The sequence below is a fragment of the Natator depressus genome, chromosome 17, assembly GCF_965152275.1.
Source record: "Natator depressus isolate rNatDep1 chromosome 17, rNatDep2.hap1, whole genome shotgun sequence".
Taxonomy (NCBI): Eukaryota; Metazoa; Chordata; order Testudines; family Cheloniidae; genus Natator; species Natator depressus.
Genome location: NC_134250.1, coordinates 16055052 through 16073240, shown reverse-complemented (window position 1 = coordinate 16073240; position 18189 = coordinate 16055052). Strand labels below are relative to the sequence as shown.

Sequence of the window (18189 nt, the reverse complement as noted above, 5' to 3'; positions counted from 1 at the left end):
GTTTTCATAATTGAAGGAGTTAGAAGTAAAACAGGCCAGATAATTTGTTCATTTGAAATATGATTTTGAGCTTGTGATCCTGTGTACATATTGCTTGTTTCATGCATATGTCTTTTTAAAAAATGCTACAGTACAAGTTATCTGTCCTCAATGGATATGATCAATAATTATGATTGCACTGTTTGCTGGGGAATAAAATGAGTATATTTAAGTACCGTATATACTCGTTCATAAGCCGAATATTTTTGGTAAAAAAGTGACACATCAAAGATCGGGGGTCGGCTTATAAATGGGTTTACACCAAAATTTGATGATTTTAAACTCTATGAAATCATTGAATTGAATGTCTAATACATTGCCATTTTGTTTACCTGGAGCGTCTGCAGGCATGGAGCCCCTCAGCTCCCTGTGGCCGCAGTTCGCCGTTCCCAGCCAATGGGAGCTGAGGGGCTCCATGCCTGAAGACACTCCAGGTAAACAAAATGTCCCGACCCGCCAGCGGCTTACCCTGACAGGCCGGGAGCCAAAGTTTGCAAAGCCCTGAAATATAGGGTCGGCTTATGAAAGGGTCATACTGTTTTTACCTATCCATCTTGGGGGGTCAGCTTATAAATGAATGGGCTAATGAACGAGTATGTATGGTATTTATTTTTTATTTCCACTAATGTGCTCTCTCCCTCCCTCTACACCTAATTTAGAAAATTGGCCCCTGGCTTGCTTTCTGTCACCAACTTTCATTTATAATAAAAAGCAAGACTAAATTATTTTTGATAGTCAAAATTTATGGCAAAGCTCTAAATCTTCATATTCTGTTCTAAAGATTTTTAATCTCGTGAGCTAAAATCATTAATAATTCCGGTTGTGTCAAAGCCACTAAAATAATTCTTTCCCACTGCTAAGGGTCCTGAAGGACAAGTTCATACACTTGGGGGCAGTGATAGAGATTTATAATCATGCTTAGACATATTTTCCCATTATTATGTATATTCTGTATATAATTTCAGTTACCATAATAAGCAGTACACGTGTAAATCCTTCTATACCAAATTGTGATTGTGCACCTTAGAAAGCAAGACAATTTTTGCATTAATAGTTTAGACTCCAGTGATAAAAGAAATATGCTTAGTAGTACCACTTTTCCCCAAATATCTGTTAATAACTCAGTAACCCAAGATGCATCTATTTTTGATTTTCAGTCAAAGAAGATTGGAATGTCAGAATCACAAAACTAAGGAAGCAAGTGGAAGAGATATTTAATCTGAAATTTGGTGAGTTAAACCTTAAGTAAACTGTGTTGTAGTGCTACTCTGTTTTAAAACAATCTTCTGTTCAAGGAGAATTGTGGTGCACAATAAATTAAAACAAATATTAAAAATGTGACAGAACAACAGACGTGGGAGTCTTGGGTTTTATTCCCCACTCTTGCTAGTGGCTTGCTATGTGACATGAGGCAAGTCATATCCGTACTCTCTCTGTCTAGTTTTCTCTAAAAAGGGGATTAATGACATTTATGCAAATTTATAAAGGGCTTTGAGATCCTTAGGTGAAAGGAACTCTTATAAAACAGTAGCAGGTACCATGGACCTAGATTGATAATTATTGCAAGATCCTACCTAGTAAGATCCACAAAATCACTACATGCAGTGATTCCAAACTGTGGAATGATGGTGGGAAAGTTGTTTTAAACCCCTTCTCTCGTCCTTTTCTGATTCTGATTACGGATGCTGCTGCCACTATAACTAATAAAAATGCCAACCTTACTAAGAACTATCAAAATAAAATGCCTTCCATCTGAGCTTGTCACATCATCTTTATTTTCAGCCCAGGCCCTGGGTCTTTCAGAGGCAGTAAAGGTTCCCTACCCTGTATTTGAATCGAATCCTGAGTACTTGTACGTGGAAGGCTTGCCAGAAGGAATCCCCTTCCGGAGTCCCACATGGTTTGGAATTCCACGCCTTGAAAGAATTGTCCGTGGAAGTGGCAAAATCAAATTTATTGTTAAGAAGTAAGTTTATCATTTGGTTATTTTTAACTGCTGGTTGCTAAAAATTATATGAAACTCTTCCTGGGGCTTTTGGGTTTTTAAATGCTGCCTAAGTTCACTTTGTTTTATCTATAAAAGACATATTTTAGCACATTCACTTTCTCTGATAAAAGGACATGCCTTCCTGATTAAATTTCACAAAATGAGGTGTATGTGCGTAATTGGAGTGTGTCATGCAATGTGTATCTAGGGAAGATAGTAGTTTTACATCTTGAAGCATTTTTCCCACTAGAGTAAATGCAAAAAGCAAGGTACTTAGTCTTAGATTTTGGAGCTCTTTCCTGTTAATTTACATTGACTCATCCGTACTTCATGATCTAAAAGACTGTTACAATGATTTATATAAATTTTTTCTGAATCCCAATAAATATGTAAATAATTCACTGTACTTTTTTTTTTGTATCTGTAATTGTTAGACTGCATTCTGTAACATATTTTACATTTTTAGGCCAGAGCTTGTCACTTCTTATTTGCCTGCTGGATTGGCTAGTAAAGTAAACACTAAAGGTAAGTGGTTAAACATTCCATACTGCCCTCACCTCAGAAGCTTAGATTCTGCTTCTCTTACCTGGCTGAGTAACAGCTTAGTACTTGAAAACTGTGTGGGCTACTGACAGAGAGAGGTGCTACCTAACACAAGCAAGGGTGGTAGAATCTGGCCCAAAGGGTTTTCCTAAAAACACAAAACCTATATTCTTTTAAAACATTGGGAAATATAACAAAAGTCAGACATTAATATCTGCTTAAGAGCACACCAATTATACCATTCATTTATTTTATGACCTGGAGCAACACAAATCTGGAGGATGTAAACTATACAAATGACAAAGCTCTTGATTCTCATTGATTTTGCTGTTAACACCATTATCTAGTATGTAAATTGGAACTTAAAAAATAAAAAAAAAATCAAATTTCTTGGGGAAACTTTCAAGTTGTTTACAAAATAAAGATCTTTATAAATATCAAAATGAATTAACTTTTTGGATTTAGATAATAAAAAGTACCAAAGATGTAAATTCCATTTTAAACCAGTATGCCAAAGATACTACCTGTATTTATCTTGTGTAGTTCTCACAATATGTAGTGGATATTGAATGAGTGTCTGTCAGACCTGCTTATTTCACAAGCAATAAATTCACTTTTTAAAGTTTGTGATCTTACCTGCATTGTTTTGATTTTATAAAGCACACCATTAAACAATACACATTATATGTCAGATTATTTTGTTTGTGGGATGTTTCCATATACTGTCTTTTGGGATCTGTGCAGTATGTCCATTATTGAAGAGTAACAGTATTGTTGATTTGTAGCATTGAGTCCAAAGAGCTCAAAGAGAGCAAGAAGTCCTGCAAGCAATTCAAAGGTTCCAGAGATTGAGGTGACTGTTGAAGAAGGTAGGAAATCTTCCTTTAGGGAATATTCTTATTAAAGTAACTTGTAATAGTAACTGCAGAAGACCTTTCATCCACAATAAAATTATATTATTTTAAAAAATGGTCCTGTGTAGAAAACTCAATTTAACTTCACGATAGCAGTTCTGTTTTTCATTTCTGATTAACATAAATTATAGACAGAACGATGGCTCTGTCAAAGATTGTTTCACAATACATTTGGATCCTTCATTCCAAAGAGAGAAATGAGAACTTGTTTTAAGGAAAATAATACAGAAGGGTGGACAATGACTAAATGGTGCTAAAGTATGTTATGTTTTAATTCCACAATCCTTAAAGCACTTCTAAACAGCATTTTTGTTCCACTGTTGACTCAGTTTTTTTACTTATAATCAATTGCCATATTTCATCATTTTTGTTTCTCACACAAGATGGTTACTTGTGTGCTCTCTCTCGATCTTAAATATTAAAAAGCGTGTGTTCATTTCTGCAGGTCCTAATAAACCACAAACAACAGATGTTCGAACTAATTCTCAAACCAATGGATCCAATATGGGCTTCAAGCCACGAGGAAGAGAGTTTTCTTTTGGTAAATATTGTGGGTTTTAATCTGTCTTGATAGCCTTTGTTAATTTTGATATTTGGAAGTTTGAGATTTGATAATAGTAGAGAGGGTTTTTTTTAACATTCTGCATTTGATGACTGAGTTACATGCAAATTCAAAAAGCATTTATCGGGATAGGTGATCACAGAACTCAGAAGATTAGGCTATCTGCAGCTCACAGTAATCATCAGAGAGCAGGTCTCTGACCATAGTTCCCTGCTTTTAGAAGACATATTTGGGGCAGTCATGTGTAGGAGTTTTAACTTTTCCTCCCTATTGTGTGTTTGCCCTGTGCAGGGTTATCAACACGATAGTCACAAAATGTAAAACACAAAAACCGTTCCTTTTGCTTAGTAATAAAGTTTAGAATGGAGTTAGAAGGATTAGTATTGATTTGTGATAAATATCTATCCTTTCACGAAACTAGTATCGAGATCACATTTCTCAAGGAAATAGCATGTCTGTCTGGCCTTTTCAAAGTTTGGGTGCTGGCTCAGATTACTCTGTGTGCCTCTGAGAACTGTAATATATCACTGTTGAATTCATTACAGTTGACTCTTTGGTTCATTCATTAACTGAGATCTTTTGTAAAGCTTCAAGGAGAGGAGTCTCAGTAGTGGGTATGAATTAGGATTAAAAGGGAATGGTTCAATGCTCTTTAGTGTGTGATAGCCATTTTGTTCATTTTTGACTTCATAGTAGTCGGTAAACAATTGTTGTAAATATTTAAAAATATATATATATAAATACACAGTTCCTAGACAGATTTTTTGCTCAGTACAAGTATACAAATGCTGATTTAACTCTTCTGATTTCCTGACAGAGGCTTGGAATGCCAAAATTACTGACCTAAAACAAAAAGTTGAAAATCTTTTTAATGAAAAATGTGGTAAGCATGTCAACCTTTTTTAACATGTATCTTTTAGAGCTTGATGAGATAACTTAGTTAGGCGTGTACGTTGTGTCTGGTGTTGTTCGTACACAGATTTTGAAAGGCTTTAATAGCCTTGCAGACTCTGGGCCCTGTTATCTCCCAGGAGATTGATTCTCACATCGCAGATTGAAATTCCAAATGATCGGATTCCCCCTAAGTTTTCCACGTAAGGCTGGGAATGGAGGAGTGGTGCAGGGGTTTGGCTTCAAAAATCCACAGACATCCTGTGGTCCACCAGAAACCCATTAGTTCCATATTGCTATGTACTCCTTGTTGCTCAGCCAGACAACATGGCTGCAAGAGGAGCTGTGCTGTTAGGGACTCAAACTCTCTCTCAGGAAGAGGCGCTTGCTTGATTTACTGCAGACTTGAGATTTCCCCCTTGTGTGTATGTGGAAGGTATCGGAGGAGCATGGCCCACTTTCTGCCCACCAGCAGTGCTGGAAACCTAACTCCCTTCTTCAGGACAAAATACTAGTTTTGTAATTTTAATGCTCTCTTTCATTTCAGGGGAAGCTCTGGGGCTTAAAGATCCTGTCAAGGTCCCATTTGCGTTATTTGAATCCTACCCAGAGGATTTCTACGTGGAAGGACTACCTGAGGGGGTGCCATTCCGCCGACCATCTACTTTTGGCATTCCAAGATTGGAGAAGATCCTGCGAAACAAATCTAAGATAAAATTTATCATAAAAAAGTAAGAGAACTGTGTGTGTCAATGGAAATGAGCTGCAAAGCTTAAAAAACAAAGATTAAGCCCTGAAAAGTGCTAGATTCCTCCATTAACCACACTAGTATATATACTGAAATGTCTAGCAAACCGGGAAACGTCAGAGGATTTTTCAGATCTGGGGAAGGATATGTTAACATTTTTCTATGCTGAATGCTCCTCAAAGCGTGCTTAATGGGGAGCAGCACACAGTTCTGGGCTTATTTCGATTTTAATGTTGACTTTGCATTTCCCCTTTAGTGGGAGCTGCAGGCTTTGCAGTTAAGTCATTTGTAGCTAAAAGGTCACCAACACTGCAGCAAGGAGTAAGGACGTTAAATCAAACTTCTGATGGATGACACAAACTCCAATTTTCAGAATTTTGTCAAGTGTCTGTCTTGCAACATGGTGGTGCCGACCCCTGATCTTTAGAGTAAAAACATTGATATTAGGGATTTGACAGCTATACTGTGGTGAAGGTAGAAAACCAAAATGATCAGTCGTCTTGTTAACTTTATGTGTAACAGCCTGGCTAGCATTATTATACTAACTTTGCTCTCCCTTTCCTGACCACTCAGTTTTGACAGCTAGTATTTCCTTTGTTGTTGGATGGAAATGATGAATTGAGTGTAATTTTACTGTTCTATGTGAAATGTTCAAATCTGTTCATCTGCAGGCCTGAGATGTTCGAGGCAGCGATTAAGGAAAGCTCTGCTAAAAGTCCCCAGAGTAAGTTTTACGACAGCTAAGGAGTTTGGATGGTGATCTGTCTTGGGCTGCTTTCAAACTTCAGGAATGTTGCCCAGTGTAAACCAATTCCTGAAAACTTCACGGTATATTCACTGGAAAGTCTTATCCAAGTAGAAATCAAGACACAGCCTTAACTGTGGTGCCACTGGTATACCTACATGATAAAGATATGTCCCTACTCTGAGGAGCTGTAAAGCTATTATATTTTCTTGACTTCTATCTAGTTCCTCAACTCAGCAATGCAGCTTCAGTAATGGCTTTCTTGTTTATCAGTCAGCTTTGTTTCAGAGTAACAGCCGTGTTAGTCTGTATCCGCAAAAAGAACAGGAGTACTTGTGGCTCCTTAGAGACCTGTTAGTCTGTAAGGTGCCACAAGTACTCCTGTTCTTTTAGTCAGCTTTGTATAATCTAAAGACTCAGATCCCTTTGCACTGGCTGTTACAATGCCTCCTTCAAAGCAGTAGGAGGCTGTGGGTCAGGTAAAGCTTTACAGTGCTGGAGTGCACCCTCCAAGGTGTGAGGAGCCACTTTGCTCCGACTCCAACTTGTAATGCAGCTTTGACAAGGGAGCAAAATGCAGGGAGCTGTAAAAGTCCATGTGTCAATCCAATGAAAAGAATTGAGGTACTGGTTAATGGCTCATATTGTACTCCCAAATTGTGACCTGGAGCAGGTATTCCATAGAAGAAGTTGGGTTTCTAGGGTGTATTCATTGGACCTGATGCTACTCTCAGTGGTTTAAATCAGAGGTTACTCCAGGGGTGGGCAAACTATGGCCCGCGGGCCACATCTGGCCCGCGGGACCGTCCTGCCCAGCCCCTGAGCTCCCGGCTGGGGGGGCTCGCCCCCGTCCCTTCTCCTCCGCAGCCACGCCGGCAGCGCGGCTTGAGCCCGCCCACCTCCCAGGCTTTCAAATAACCCTGTCCTGCTGCTCTGATCAGCATGGTAAGGGGTGGGAGGGAGGGCAGGAGATCCTGGGGGCAGTCAGGGGACAGGGGGTGGTTGGATGGGGTAGAGGTTTGGGGGGGTGGGAGATGCGGTCAGGAGACAGGGAGCAGGAGGGGTTGGATGGGGTCCCGGGGTGTCGGGAGGGCAAGGGAGCAGGGGCGATGGATAGGGGGTGAGGTCCTGGGGGGGGCAGTTAGGGACGGGGGTCCTGGAAGGGTGCGGTCAGGGGACAAGGAGTGGGGGAGGGATGAATGGGTTGGGGGTCCCAGGGGGTGGGGGTGTGGATTGGGAGCGGGGCAGACGGGACAGGGAGCCGGGGCGGGGTGAGGTGGATAGGGTATGGGGTCCTGGGGGGATGGTTAGGGGAGGGGGCGGTCAGGGGACAAGGAGTAGGGGGGGTTGGATGGGTCAGGAGTTCTTGGGGGGGCAGTCCGGGGGTGGTAAGTGGGAGGGGGCGGATAGGGGGCTGGGGCCAGGCTGTTTGGGGAGGCCCAGCCTTCCCTACCTGGCCCGCCATACTGTTTCGCAACCCCAGTGTGGCTCTCAGGTCAAAAAGTTTGCCCACCCCGGTTACTCCACTGAAGTTAGTGAAGTTACACCAGTGTAAAGGTAGTGTCGGTGAGAGCAGGATCAGGAACGAAACATACTGGACCAGATCTCAGTTGTTGTAGGCATAGCTCCATTAAAGTCAGCGATAAAAGATTTCCTGTGTGGGTGAGAATTTAATATTCCACTATTTGTTCTTTTGATCAATATTGTTTACTAGTGTTACTAGAAGTTGAGTGCTGTAGTTTTTTGCTTTGACCAAAACATGAAAATATCCACATTCTTTTTTAAAAATAAAATGTCATCGGAAAACCTGCTAGGCAAAGAAAAAGAGGCCCTTGTAACATACATTAACCCTTTCTCTTGACTTTGGTAGTTTGTAAGAAATAGTTGAAGGGTAAACTTTTAGAAGTGAAGTCCCATTTTCAGTAATGACTTAAGCACTTCCGAGCCTAAGTGTCATGGACAGTCAAGAGACTTAGTCATTTATACTAAGTCTTTTTGGAAATTGCATTTTTTTTTTTTTACTGCAAATCTGTTTCTCCCCCATTGTTTCCTTTTTTTTATATGCTGGAAAGGTGTTAGCCCATCTTCAGCCATTTTGCTCATACTTCAAATTCCTGTTTCTGTTTAAGGAAAAACCAGTTCATCCAACACATCAAATACAACAAGCACCACAACAAAGCCAGTGGTGAACACAGCCGCAGGGGTTGAAGATCTTAACATCATTCAAGTGACTATACCAGGTAGGTGGGTGCTCTGATTTTACTGCTGCTTACTGTTTACAGCTCTCATTCTTCATGGCAGGAGCTCTTTGCCTAATGTTACCGCCTGCTCCCCCATCCTGATTTGCCCTTTGGCTCATCCTGTCTTATATATAGTACAGTCTACAAAGAGTATCACTTAATAGCCTCTTTTAAGTGGCCTTTGTCTGCACTGTTGTCACACTGATGGTTTTTTAAACTTTTATGATTGTGTACTACTTAGTAAAATCTGCAGAAAAATGAATCTCAGTTCAGTTCCTATTTGCAGGTGGTCACATCTGCACCACCCCCGCCCCATCACATGCTAAATTAAGCGTTAATTTGCAACCTTGTTGGCAGTCTCAGTAGACAGAATTAGGATTAAATTATCATGGAGATTCTTTTCCCCAGAAGTGGTCACTTTAGCTCAGGGATAAATTACACTGGTTAGGTAGTGTGGGAAAGCTTCCAGTGTGGCTAAATAGAGGATTTCAGTCCCCAGTCTTACACTGTCACTTCATTTACTTAAAATAAGTCATGTTTGTAAATAATGGGTTTATTCAATAAATTTTCTCCTTTTAATAAATCTAACATTGTCCTGTAAATATTTTGAAATCATTTTCAGGCTTGTTTAAAACTGCAACTTTTTATAGTTCGCATATTTACAAAATCCTCCGTTACTGCTATAACCAAAAAAAACCAGTGAAAAGGCCTATTTTGTTCTGATTGCTAAGTGCTTAATAAAGCAAACATCTATTCTTGTTTTAAATAAGCACTCGTGCAGTCAGTGCTGCACTAGTTAAAGAGGAAAATCACCTGCTAAATTCTGACACTGACAATTTCTTTCAGATGATGAAAGTGAAAGATTATCAAAAGTAGAAAAGGCTCGACAACTGAGAGAACAAGTAAATGATCTCTTCAGCAGGAAGTTTGGTAATTTTTTTTATTTCTGATTTGAAATAGCTTTGAAAATAACCAGTGATTTACATTTTGGTTTTAAATAAGTATAACCTATAGTATATAATATCCATTACGGTTGATGTTTTTGCACCGTATATATAACCAATATGTAATTTTTTAATCTGTAATTATATGCCCCAGCTTCCACAGAAATCTAGTTTGAGGGCTAAATTGTTTTGTGTTTTTTAAACCAAGAAATTCCTGTGATTATAGATTAATAAATATTTTACTTTTAAACCCAAAATTTGCTTAAAGCTACACAGTCCTGATCAGTTAACACCTTAAAATGTTAAAGTGGAAAGAATTTAAGTCTTATTTACCCTTTCACTGTTCAGTTTTTCTTTATTTTTTATACTGTGTTCAGATTGGATGATGAAATTTGCCTACTTAGTTTCTTTTTGTTGGTTCTTCACTAGCAATGGGCTGTGTTGCTTTCATTGTGAGAGGAAACACTTTTTCCCTTCATTAAAATGTCTGAGTATTCTTTTCTGTAATTTATTTTTATAAAACCTAAATTTTAGTCCTTTATATATTGAACTGTGATAGTTGGATACTAGTGACTCTCATGAACCGTAACCTTCATGAGTGTAGCTTGTAACACAGTTCATTTGAAAATTACTCAATGTAATGTTTAAATGGCAAGTGCATTTTAAGGTTATAGCACTTGAGATTATTTTAAATGCTTGTTTTCACATCACTTGATTTTCTTACTGCCCTGAGTATTTGTAAACTGAGATTTGTAGACTTGGGTCACAGTTCAAATCACAGCGTCTCTTATTTAGGTGAAGCAATCGGTATGAATTTCCCTGTGAAAGTCCCATACAGAAAAATCACCATAAACCCTGGCTGTGTGGTGGTGGATGGAATGCCTCCTGGAGTGGCATTTAAAGCTCCCAGTTATCTGGAAATCAGCTCCATGAGAAGGATTTTGGAATCAGCAGAGTTTATCAAATTTACTGTTATTCGGTATGTGACTGTCATTTTACTGTCATTGGTTATATAATGTAACCATGATTATCCAGATGTCATGGGAATAGCCAATACTTTTGGAAAAATCAGTGTTTCAGAAAATTGAGGGAATCTTCAATATAATAAATGTGGGGAGGCATCGACTCTGTTTTGAATAACAAGCAGTTGAGGTTATTTTAAATTCAAATAATTGAGGGTGCACAGCATTAACGTGAAAATTCTTGGGAGTAAGCATACATAGGAACATTGATTACATTGACTTGTAAAAACAACGAGGAGTCCTGGTGGCACCTTACAGACTAACGCGAAAGCTTATGCCCAAATAAACATGTTAGTCTCTAAGGTGCGACAAGGACTCCTCATTGTTTTTGCTGATACAGACTAACATGGCTACCTCTCTGAAAATTGACTTGTAAGTGATTTCTAACACACCAATTGAAACCTGCTCCTATGGTACAGCTTATCGCTATTCAAACAGTTATGGACCTTGCTGTCAAGGCTGTTAGATTGAGAATTCTTTCCTTTGCACAACAGAATTCGTAGATCCACAAGCTTGTTTGTTCTTAACAGTAAATTGTATATCTGTAGTAGTTTAAATTTCCCGATCAGCATGCCTATGTTTTAAAAGTCGTGAGTACATGATTGGATTCCTGAAGTTTAAGATTTTCAGTTACTGTTTTGCCTAACATTCTTGAGAATGTGTCCCTCTTAAAATCAGTTCAGGTACTGTCTTTTGATCAAATATGATGATTACCCTGGACGTTAGTTTAATCAAGAGATAAATGGTTTTGCTTATACTGTGGAATAAATGAGATTTTGGAATTTGTACAGATGATGAGTCAAGAAAGTGAAAACATAAACACTTAGATTCTATTCGGGTTTGCAAGCGATCAAATCCAGCAGTTCTGTTAGCTAGCAGGGAGTTTCTAAAAAGTCAATTTAGAGCAGCTCTTAATCAAGATTGATTTTGAGCTCGTGAGTTTTGATCAATATAAGAACATGCAGTATTTGGGCCCAAGTGAAGATTTGATTCTCTTAGCAACTGGTTGAAGGAAGAACTTGCACCTTCTTATCGATGTAAAATTGACACAGTCTGCTGGATAAACCACTCTGCTCCAGGCGGAACTATGCGAGACTATTGCAGTCACTCCTTTTACTGTGCTCTGTTCTGAACCCTCAGGTGAGGCCCTCCATAAGAGAGAGAGATTGTACAGTAAAAGTGATCTTAAAAGCATTAAGTATTCCTATTTTTTTGTTTTTTTTAACAGACCATTTCCAGGACTTGTGATTAACAACCGTAAGTATTCCATTTTTTGTCACTTTGAATTCTATTCAATGTATCACTCCACAGGGCATGCTAGATTATTGTAGCATTATCCCAGGGTGGCAGAAGGTCCAGAGCATTAACTGCTAAATATGGATAACTTATTTCCTTAGTACTTAGTCAGGAAATGTAAACATGCTTGGTTTATTTATGGAAGGACCTTGTGGGGGGAGGGATAGCTCAGTGGTTTGAGCATTGGCCTGTTAAACCCGGGGTTGTGAGTTCAATCCTTGAGTGGGCCATTTACGGATCTGGAGCAGAAATTGGGGATTGGTCCTGCTTTGAGCAGGGGGTTGGACTAGATGACCTCCTGAGGTCCCTTCCAACCGTGAGATTCTATGATTCTATGACTTACAAAACCAAATGAGCTCAGCGCTAGTTTAGAACTTGCCCAGTTACAGACTCATACAAGATTCTCTTCACCTCAGGTGTGGCTGCATTTCAATAGCTCTTGACATGCAGGAGCTTTTCAATAGCCACACAAAGGAAAAATTGGAGTGAAAAATTGTGTTCAGGTGAGAATTTAGGGAGATAGAATGTAATTACCCAATTAGGACTTGGGCCAGGACACCCAAATATTGTGAAAAATGCCCAGGTGTTTTCAGTTATCTAAAATAGTCATGACCTTGGTTTTAAGCCTCATTTGAAAAACAGTACCTCTGGTAGCACAGCATCCCTTGTCAGGCGCTGAGCCATTGATATACTACAGATTCGGAGGGCAAACCCCTACCAGCATTACTTCTCTCTTACCTGGATTGAGCCTCAGTCAGCCAGCTCTCATCCATTGCTGAGTACCCCTTTTACACTGGGTAAGATGCTCAATTATATCAGCTGGAAGCGTCAGTGTGCTCTACTGACTACAGTGCCTTCAGGATCTTCTCACTGTCTCTCCCATTGGCCCCATATATCCTGTGTCACTGTCCGAAAGAGAGCCCTCCATTCGGAAGAGCAGTTCCTGGCAGGGGCTCCAGAGAAATGTATGAGGGGAAGAAAAGACCCACTTAAGAGCAACCCTGTCCGCTGTTACATAGAACTGCAGGAGTCAATAGCATAACACATCATTGGCAACTGAGAGCAGCTGATAGACGCTTGATTTTCTTCCACCACTGGAAGGAGATTGATAATAAGATCAGGTCCTATTTCTTTCCCATACAAATGTCTGCCATCACGTCCTCAATGGTCAAGGCAATCTGAGGTGTCTAGATACAGAGAGATTTGTCTATTGTTTCAGTAATGTTAGTGATCTTGCCATTCGTTTTATACTATCCTTTGAAAACCAGTCTTTTTTAGCATTATAAAAGGTGATGTTAGCTCAGGGGATTATAATTAATCTTTACGTTCTGAGGGAAGAGAAGTGGAAAACACTTTTATTGAGCAGAAGAGGGTATATTATTATTCAGTTACTGTGAATATAACTTGTTTATGCAACAGGTTCACCGGGTGGAACATATAATAAAATATAGATGCCATTTGACAGTTTGAGGGGCCTTTTCTTTTTAAACCTAAACAATTGACTGTATTTATTCTCTCAGAGTTGATGGAGAAAACTGAATCAGAAACACCAGCCAAGGCACCAACACCGGCTCCTGCTCCAGCACCAGCACCGGCACCAGTAGTACAAGGTGAATGTAGAGGTGTAATAAATCGCTTTTTGAAGGGTGATAGGAGTCAGATTATAGGGCTTGCTAACTAATGAAATTGTTGCCCGATAATAGGCTGTATTCTAGGAGTGCAAAGACTGATGATGTTGATATTCCAGATTTTACTTTGAAAGAGTGTATGCTCTTCTGTATAAAGAAAGGTGTTTTCCCCCTACATTTATCCACATTAAATTTCATTTGCCATTTTGTTGCCCTTAGTTTTGTGAGATCTTTTTGAAGTTCTTCACAGTCTGCTTTAGTCTTAACTATCTTGAGCAGTTTAGTATCATCTGCAAACTTTGCAACCTCACTGTTTACCCCTTTCTCCAGATCATTTATTTTACTACATCAGATTTTACTTTTTAATTATCTTCAGCAGGTCACAGTTGTTGTATCTTGGACACAATATTTGAAAGTGATCATAGGAGAGAATATTCACGAGCTTTCCCAAGACTTGCTGTAATATTTATCTTATGCACATTGTTTAAACTACATGTTTATTAATTTTATTATATATTTTTTAATTTAAGAGCCAGCTGAACCAAGCCAAATAGAAGTATCTGTAGAAGGTAAGTGACTGCTGTCAGTTATTATAAAAACTATTTATTTTTTGGTGATTTTGAGTAAGGTTGCATCACTTCTAATAAAAGTAAAAAGATAAAGTGGTGTTTAATCAAAACACAAGTCATTCTCTTTTGGTTCCCTTCCTGGTTCTGCATGAAGTGTTGGTTTGCATGATAATCATACAGCCACTATATGAAATTTACTCTGCAGTAAAAATTTGTTACTCAGATTTTGTTTTACAATGAAGTTTGCGAATTGTTGTTCTTAATAAGTCATGACTTTGCGTAGGTGTGCATTTGAGTGATGGCTTATATCCTAAATGATGTCTGTCTTTATTCAAAGCAGTTTTTCCCACAATTCACATGACTGAATGTTGCCATCACCAGAGAAAAAAATATTTTCCATAGAAGTGCACCATTTTGAGTGCCGTTTTGCTATTTAATCGTTTTCATGATTTGAATTTTAAAAGATACATGGATATTTTCTTAATATTCACTCAGCAGTTATCAACTTTTCCTGTGCAATACTGTCATTGATATTAGTGAAACTTTTGTAGAAAGAATTCTTGTTTCTTTTTCAACAGACATAGCAGAAACAGAAGAAAGTTCTCAAATAAAACAGGAGCCAGATCCAACGTGGTAGACCTTATCAATATTAGGGTAAAATAATTTAGTATCTGTCAAAATTAATAGTTATTAGGGAATAGTGTTTTACACCTCTTTGTAGGGAATGCACGTCGTATGGCTAAGGCACAAGGCTGGATGTCAGGAGAGTAGCGCTTTCTTACTGGCTCTGTCATGGCTTTCGCCTGTGACTTTATGCAAGTCCCTTTGTCTGTCTGTGGCTCACCCAGGTACTGTGCGGCTTAATTAAAGCTTGTGAGGCATTCAAATACTAGTTTGATGAGTGCCATAGTACTACCTATAAATAAAAATGAATTATGATTACATACCTAAGTCGATCTAAGACTTAATTCATTAATGTTTGTAAAGAGTTTTGACATGCTTGGGTGCAAAGGATGTTGTTGATATAGCCTTAAATTGTAATTAAGCATGGTATTTCTTCTTCATTTTAATATTGCCTGAATTTGAGAAACACATGGTGCAATAATTAGCTTTGATTTAAAAAAAAAATGTGATTGATGTTAATTTTAAAAGTTTTGTTTCTTACTTTCTTTTAACCTCAGAAAAATCTCAGTTCAAGTTTTGGGACAAAGATTCAGGGTAAATCTTATTTTATTTGAGCTAGTTTTTCCATTTCTCGTTCTCATAACAGAATTCTGGTGGCAGTTGAAACTGTACTAGTTATGGTGTTATCCCAACAAATAAAAATATGCAGAGTTATAATTTACTTTTAAGGATTTACTTTGTTATAAACCATTCAGAAAAAATGCTAAATATTAAGAATTATTACAGCTGCGCTTATTTTTCCAAGTTTGAATTTATTAAAAAGCTCTCAACCAAGCTTTTTTTAGTTTTGAGCTTTGGTACTTTTGTAACAAATGTCAACTTGATTGACATAAAGATGGGTTGTATTTGTCTAGTACATTCATGCTATGATCTCCCTTTCTAAAAGTAAGAAAATGCTATTGACTATATTCATCACAAAGTTGATAATTTGAGATTGGATATCAATTAAAATTTTCCACGGCTGAGATCTGTTGGTTGGTCAAGTAGTATTTCAATGGTAGAAATTCCATTGTTTGAAATATTTAAGATAGACTAGACAAAGCATTAGAAAATGTTGGGAATAATCCTTTCTTTTCAGGGAGATGGACTTAACCGAACAGATGTTTAAAGGCCTGTTGTAACTTCTGTTAACCAAATTCTACACACCTCATCTGGTTTAAATTCCCATTGAAGTTTGTGGGAGTTTTGTCTGAGTAAGGGCTGCAGAATTTGGTCTCTGTTTCTTTGTCACTCTTGCTATTTTACAATTGTGTCCACCTAATGGATTCAACAGAGAATTTACATCAAGTGAAATGCCTGGGTTAAGAGAACACTCAAGCACATACTTAAGCCCATTCTTATTCAGAAAAGCATGTGATTCGGTACTTTCACGAATCATAGCCTAAATGAGGACTTGAAGAGATATACACGAATTTCTCAAGTACTAGTATGTACAATAGGATACATAGCTGCAATGAAACTAACTTCACCTTTGTACTTTTTTTCTATCTAGTCAGAAGCATGCAGTCTGGAGAAGAGCTTGCTGGGACTGTCCTGAGCTGTGTAATATAATTGTATAAGAGAAGTACCTTCTATACAAACCCTTTTTGTACTTTTAGATAGAAATGTCTACTTTTTCAGCAGTTCTGTGAATTGACTTAAAGCAAAGAGTGACTGTAGATTTGGAAAGGCTGATTATATATTATAAGGATTAAATTTGAGGCAGCAATGCTGAAAAAATGACAGGGATTAATTAAGATTTTAAAAAAATCAACAGGAATTTAGAGGCCATCTACATTTCCCAGTAAAGTAGAATTGTACTGTGCCTGGATGCATCTCAGCTTTTGCGATGAAGAAAAATACCTACAGTAGTTCATTGATTTTCTGTTTTTGGGAAAAAAAATTAATGATTTTTGGTTCTTTCTCCTTAATGGCTGATTGGACAATACTATCTGTATATTTGAACTAATTTTTCCTATGATATCTATCTCAATTCATATGTTTTTCATAAATAAATAAAAGATGAACTCGTTCACCTGACCGTTAGTATGCATTAATAAAATGAGCTACAGCTCACTTCATTGGAGCTGTAGCTCACGAAAGCTTATGCTCAAATATATTTGTTAGTCTCTAAGGTGCCACAAGTCCTCCTTTTCTTTTTGCGAATACAGACTAACATGGCTACTACTCTGAAACCTGTCATTAATAAAATGGACTATGAAATGGTCAGTATCTCAGTGTGTGGATGAGGAACAAATTTAAATTGAGCCTTTTCGTATATTTTGTTCCATTATTTCAAAGTAGAGAGTGTATGTTTTATCAGGGTATCACACAGTTTATGTAAGAGAAGGGTCCAGTCTTGCAGTCCTAATGCAGGCAAAACTCCCATGGACTTATGTGAGAGTTTTACATGAGGACTGCTGGATGATGCCCTTTAATTCACTTAGAACCAGTTATGGACACTTAAGCAACTAAGCTGCTGTAAGACCTAGTATGTTGAGAGTTAAGTTACCTGTAGCCCTTTCTGATTGCTCCCCACATCTTGTAAAAGACAAATGTAAGCGTTTTAAAATTTAACGAACCATAAGAGATGTAAAATGCTGGCTATGTGATTAAGCTCTATAGAGTAAATATGGAGTATTGTAAAATTTTCTTTTTGGGGATGACTGCGTTATGCACAAATGGGTAAATCTTCTTTCCAGGTTGCAGAAAGAAATAAATTTCTCATGGTTTTCACGACTACCCATGCAGTATAAATTGATGTATTTTGAAGAAAATCGTTTCAGCTATAATTTTTTTTAAAAAGATAGGTAAAATATGATTTAGCGTATTTATAAATTCAGATTAAATAAACACAATCCATTCATGCCTTTCTGACACAAATCCAGCTTTACAGGTCTCTTTTTATTACATCTTTGATGAAACTTTTTGGAAGGATCTAGTTTAATTTGGTATAATAAATGTGTATGAACTTGGAATATATAGCAAAGGAAATATTTTAAAGTCACTGCCAAGGTATTTTCAGAACCACATGGTTTCTGCAATTCTAAAGCCACAAGATAGGCTGCAGTCAAGCTCCTCCAAGAGCTGCAGAATCTTTTTTTTTTTTTTTTTTTACTGGTGAGATTTTTCAGAAGTGCTCAGTGTAGGTCCAGCTGGTTCCAGTGAAATGAATGGGAGTTCTACCATTGACTTCAATGGGAGCAGAGTTAGGTTCATGCTGAACCCCTTTGAAAAGACCACTCTACGTTTCTAATTCTTGTAGTTGCAAAGAAAGCCTTCCAGATATGAATCAAATTGAAATTGATGCATGTGCTGCCTTCCTGATTCTGTAGATGGACTGTAGTCAGACGCATGTGAACTTCCCCATTCTGCTAGATTTGTTTGTTAATTCTGAA

General features: G+C 38.0%; 1 protein-coding gene across 6 annotated transcripts in view; it reads left to right on the top strand.

Moving 5' to 3' along the window:
* The window catches only part of GTF2I (general transcription factor IIi), a 76241-nt gene extending 58705 nt beyond the window's left edge, over positions 1-17536 (top strand). For 3 of the 6 annotated variants that reach the window (XR_012642271.1, XR_012642272.1, XR_012642270.1), the window contains 17 exons: positions 1197-1268; positions 1822-2005; positions 2493-2551; positions 3355-3438; positions 3929-4024; positions 4863-4928; positions 5484-5667; positions 6356-6408; positions 8559-8669; positions 9516-9599; positions 10409-10592; positions 11864-11892; positions 13452-13541; positions 14090-14128; positions 14707-14782; positions 15310-15346; positions 16305-17535. Coding sequence is in view for 2 of the 6 variants with exons in the window: in XM_074974913.1 (XP_074831014.1) it covers positions 1197-1268; positions 1822-2005; positions 2493-2551; positions 3355-3438; positions 3929-4024; positions 4863-4928; positions 5484-5667; positions 6356-6408; positions 8559-8669; positions 9516-9599; positions 10409-10592; positions 11864-11892; positions 13452-13541; positions 14090-14128; positions 14707-14765 (1394 nt within the window). In the remaining 4 variants the exon portion in view is untranslated. Of the gene's footprint in view, positions 1-1196; positions 1269-1821; positions 2006-2492; positions 2552-3354; positions 3439-3928; positions 4025-4862; positions 4929-5483; positions 5668-6355; positions 6409-8558; positions 8670-9515; positions 9600-10408; positions 10593-11863; positions 11893-13451; positions 13542-14089; positions 14129-14706; positions 14783-15309; positions 15347-16304 lie in introns of all 6 variants that reach the window. The other 3 variants (XR_012642273.1, XM_074974913.1, XM_074974914.1) reach the window with 3 other exon arrangements.
* Positions 17537-18189: the final 653 nt, after the last annotated feature.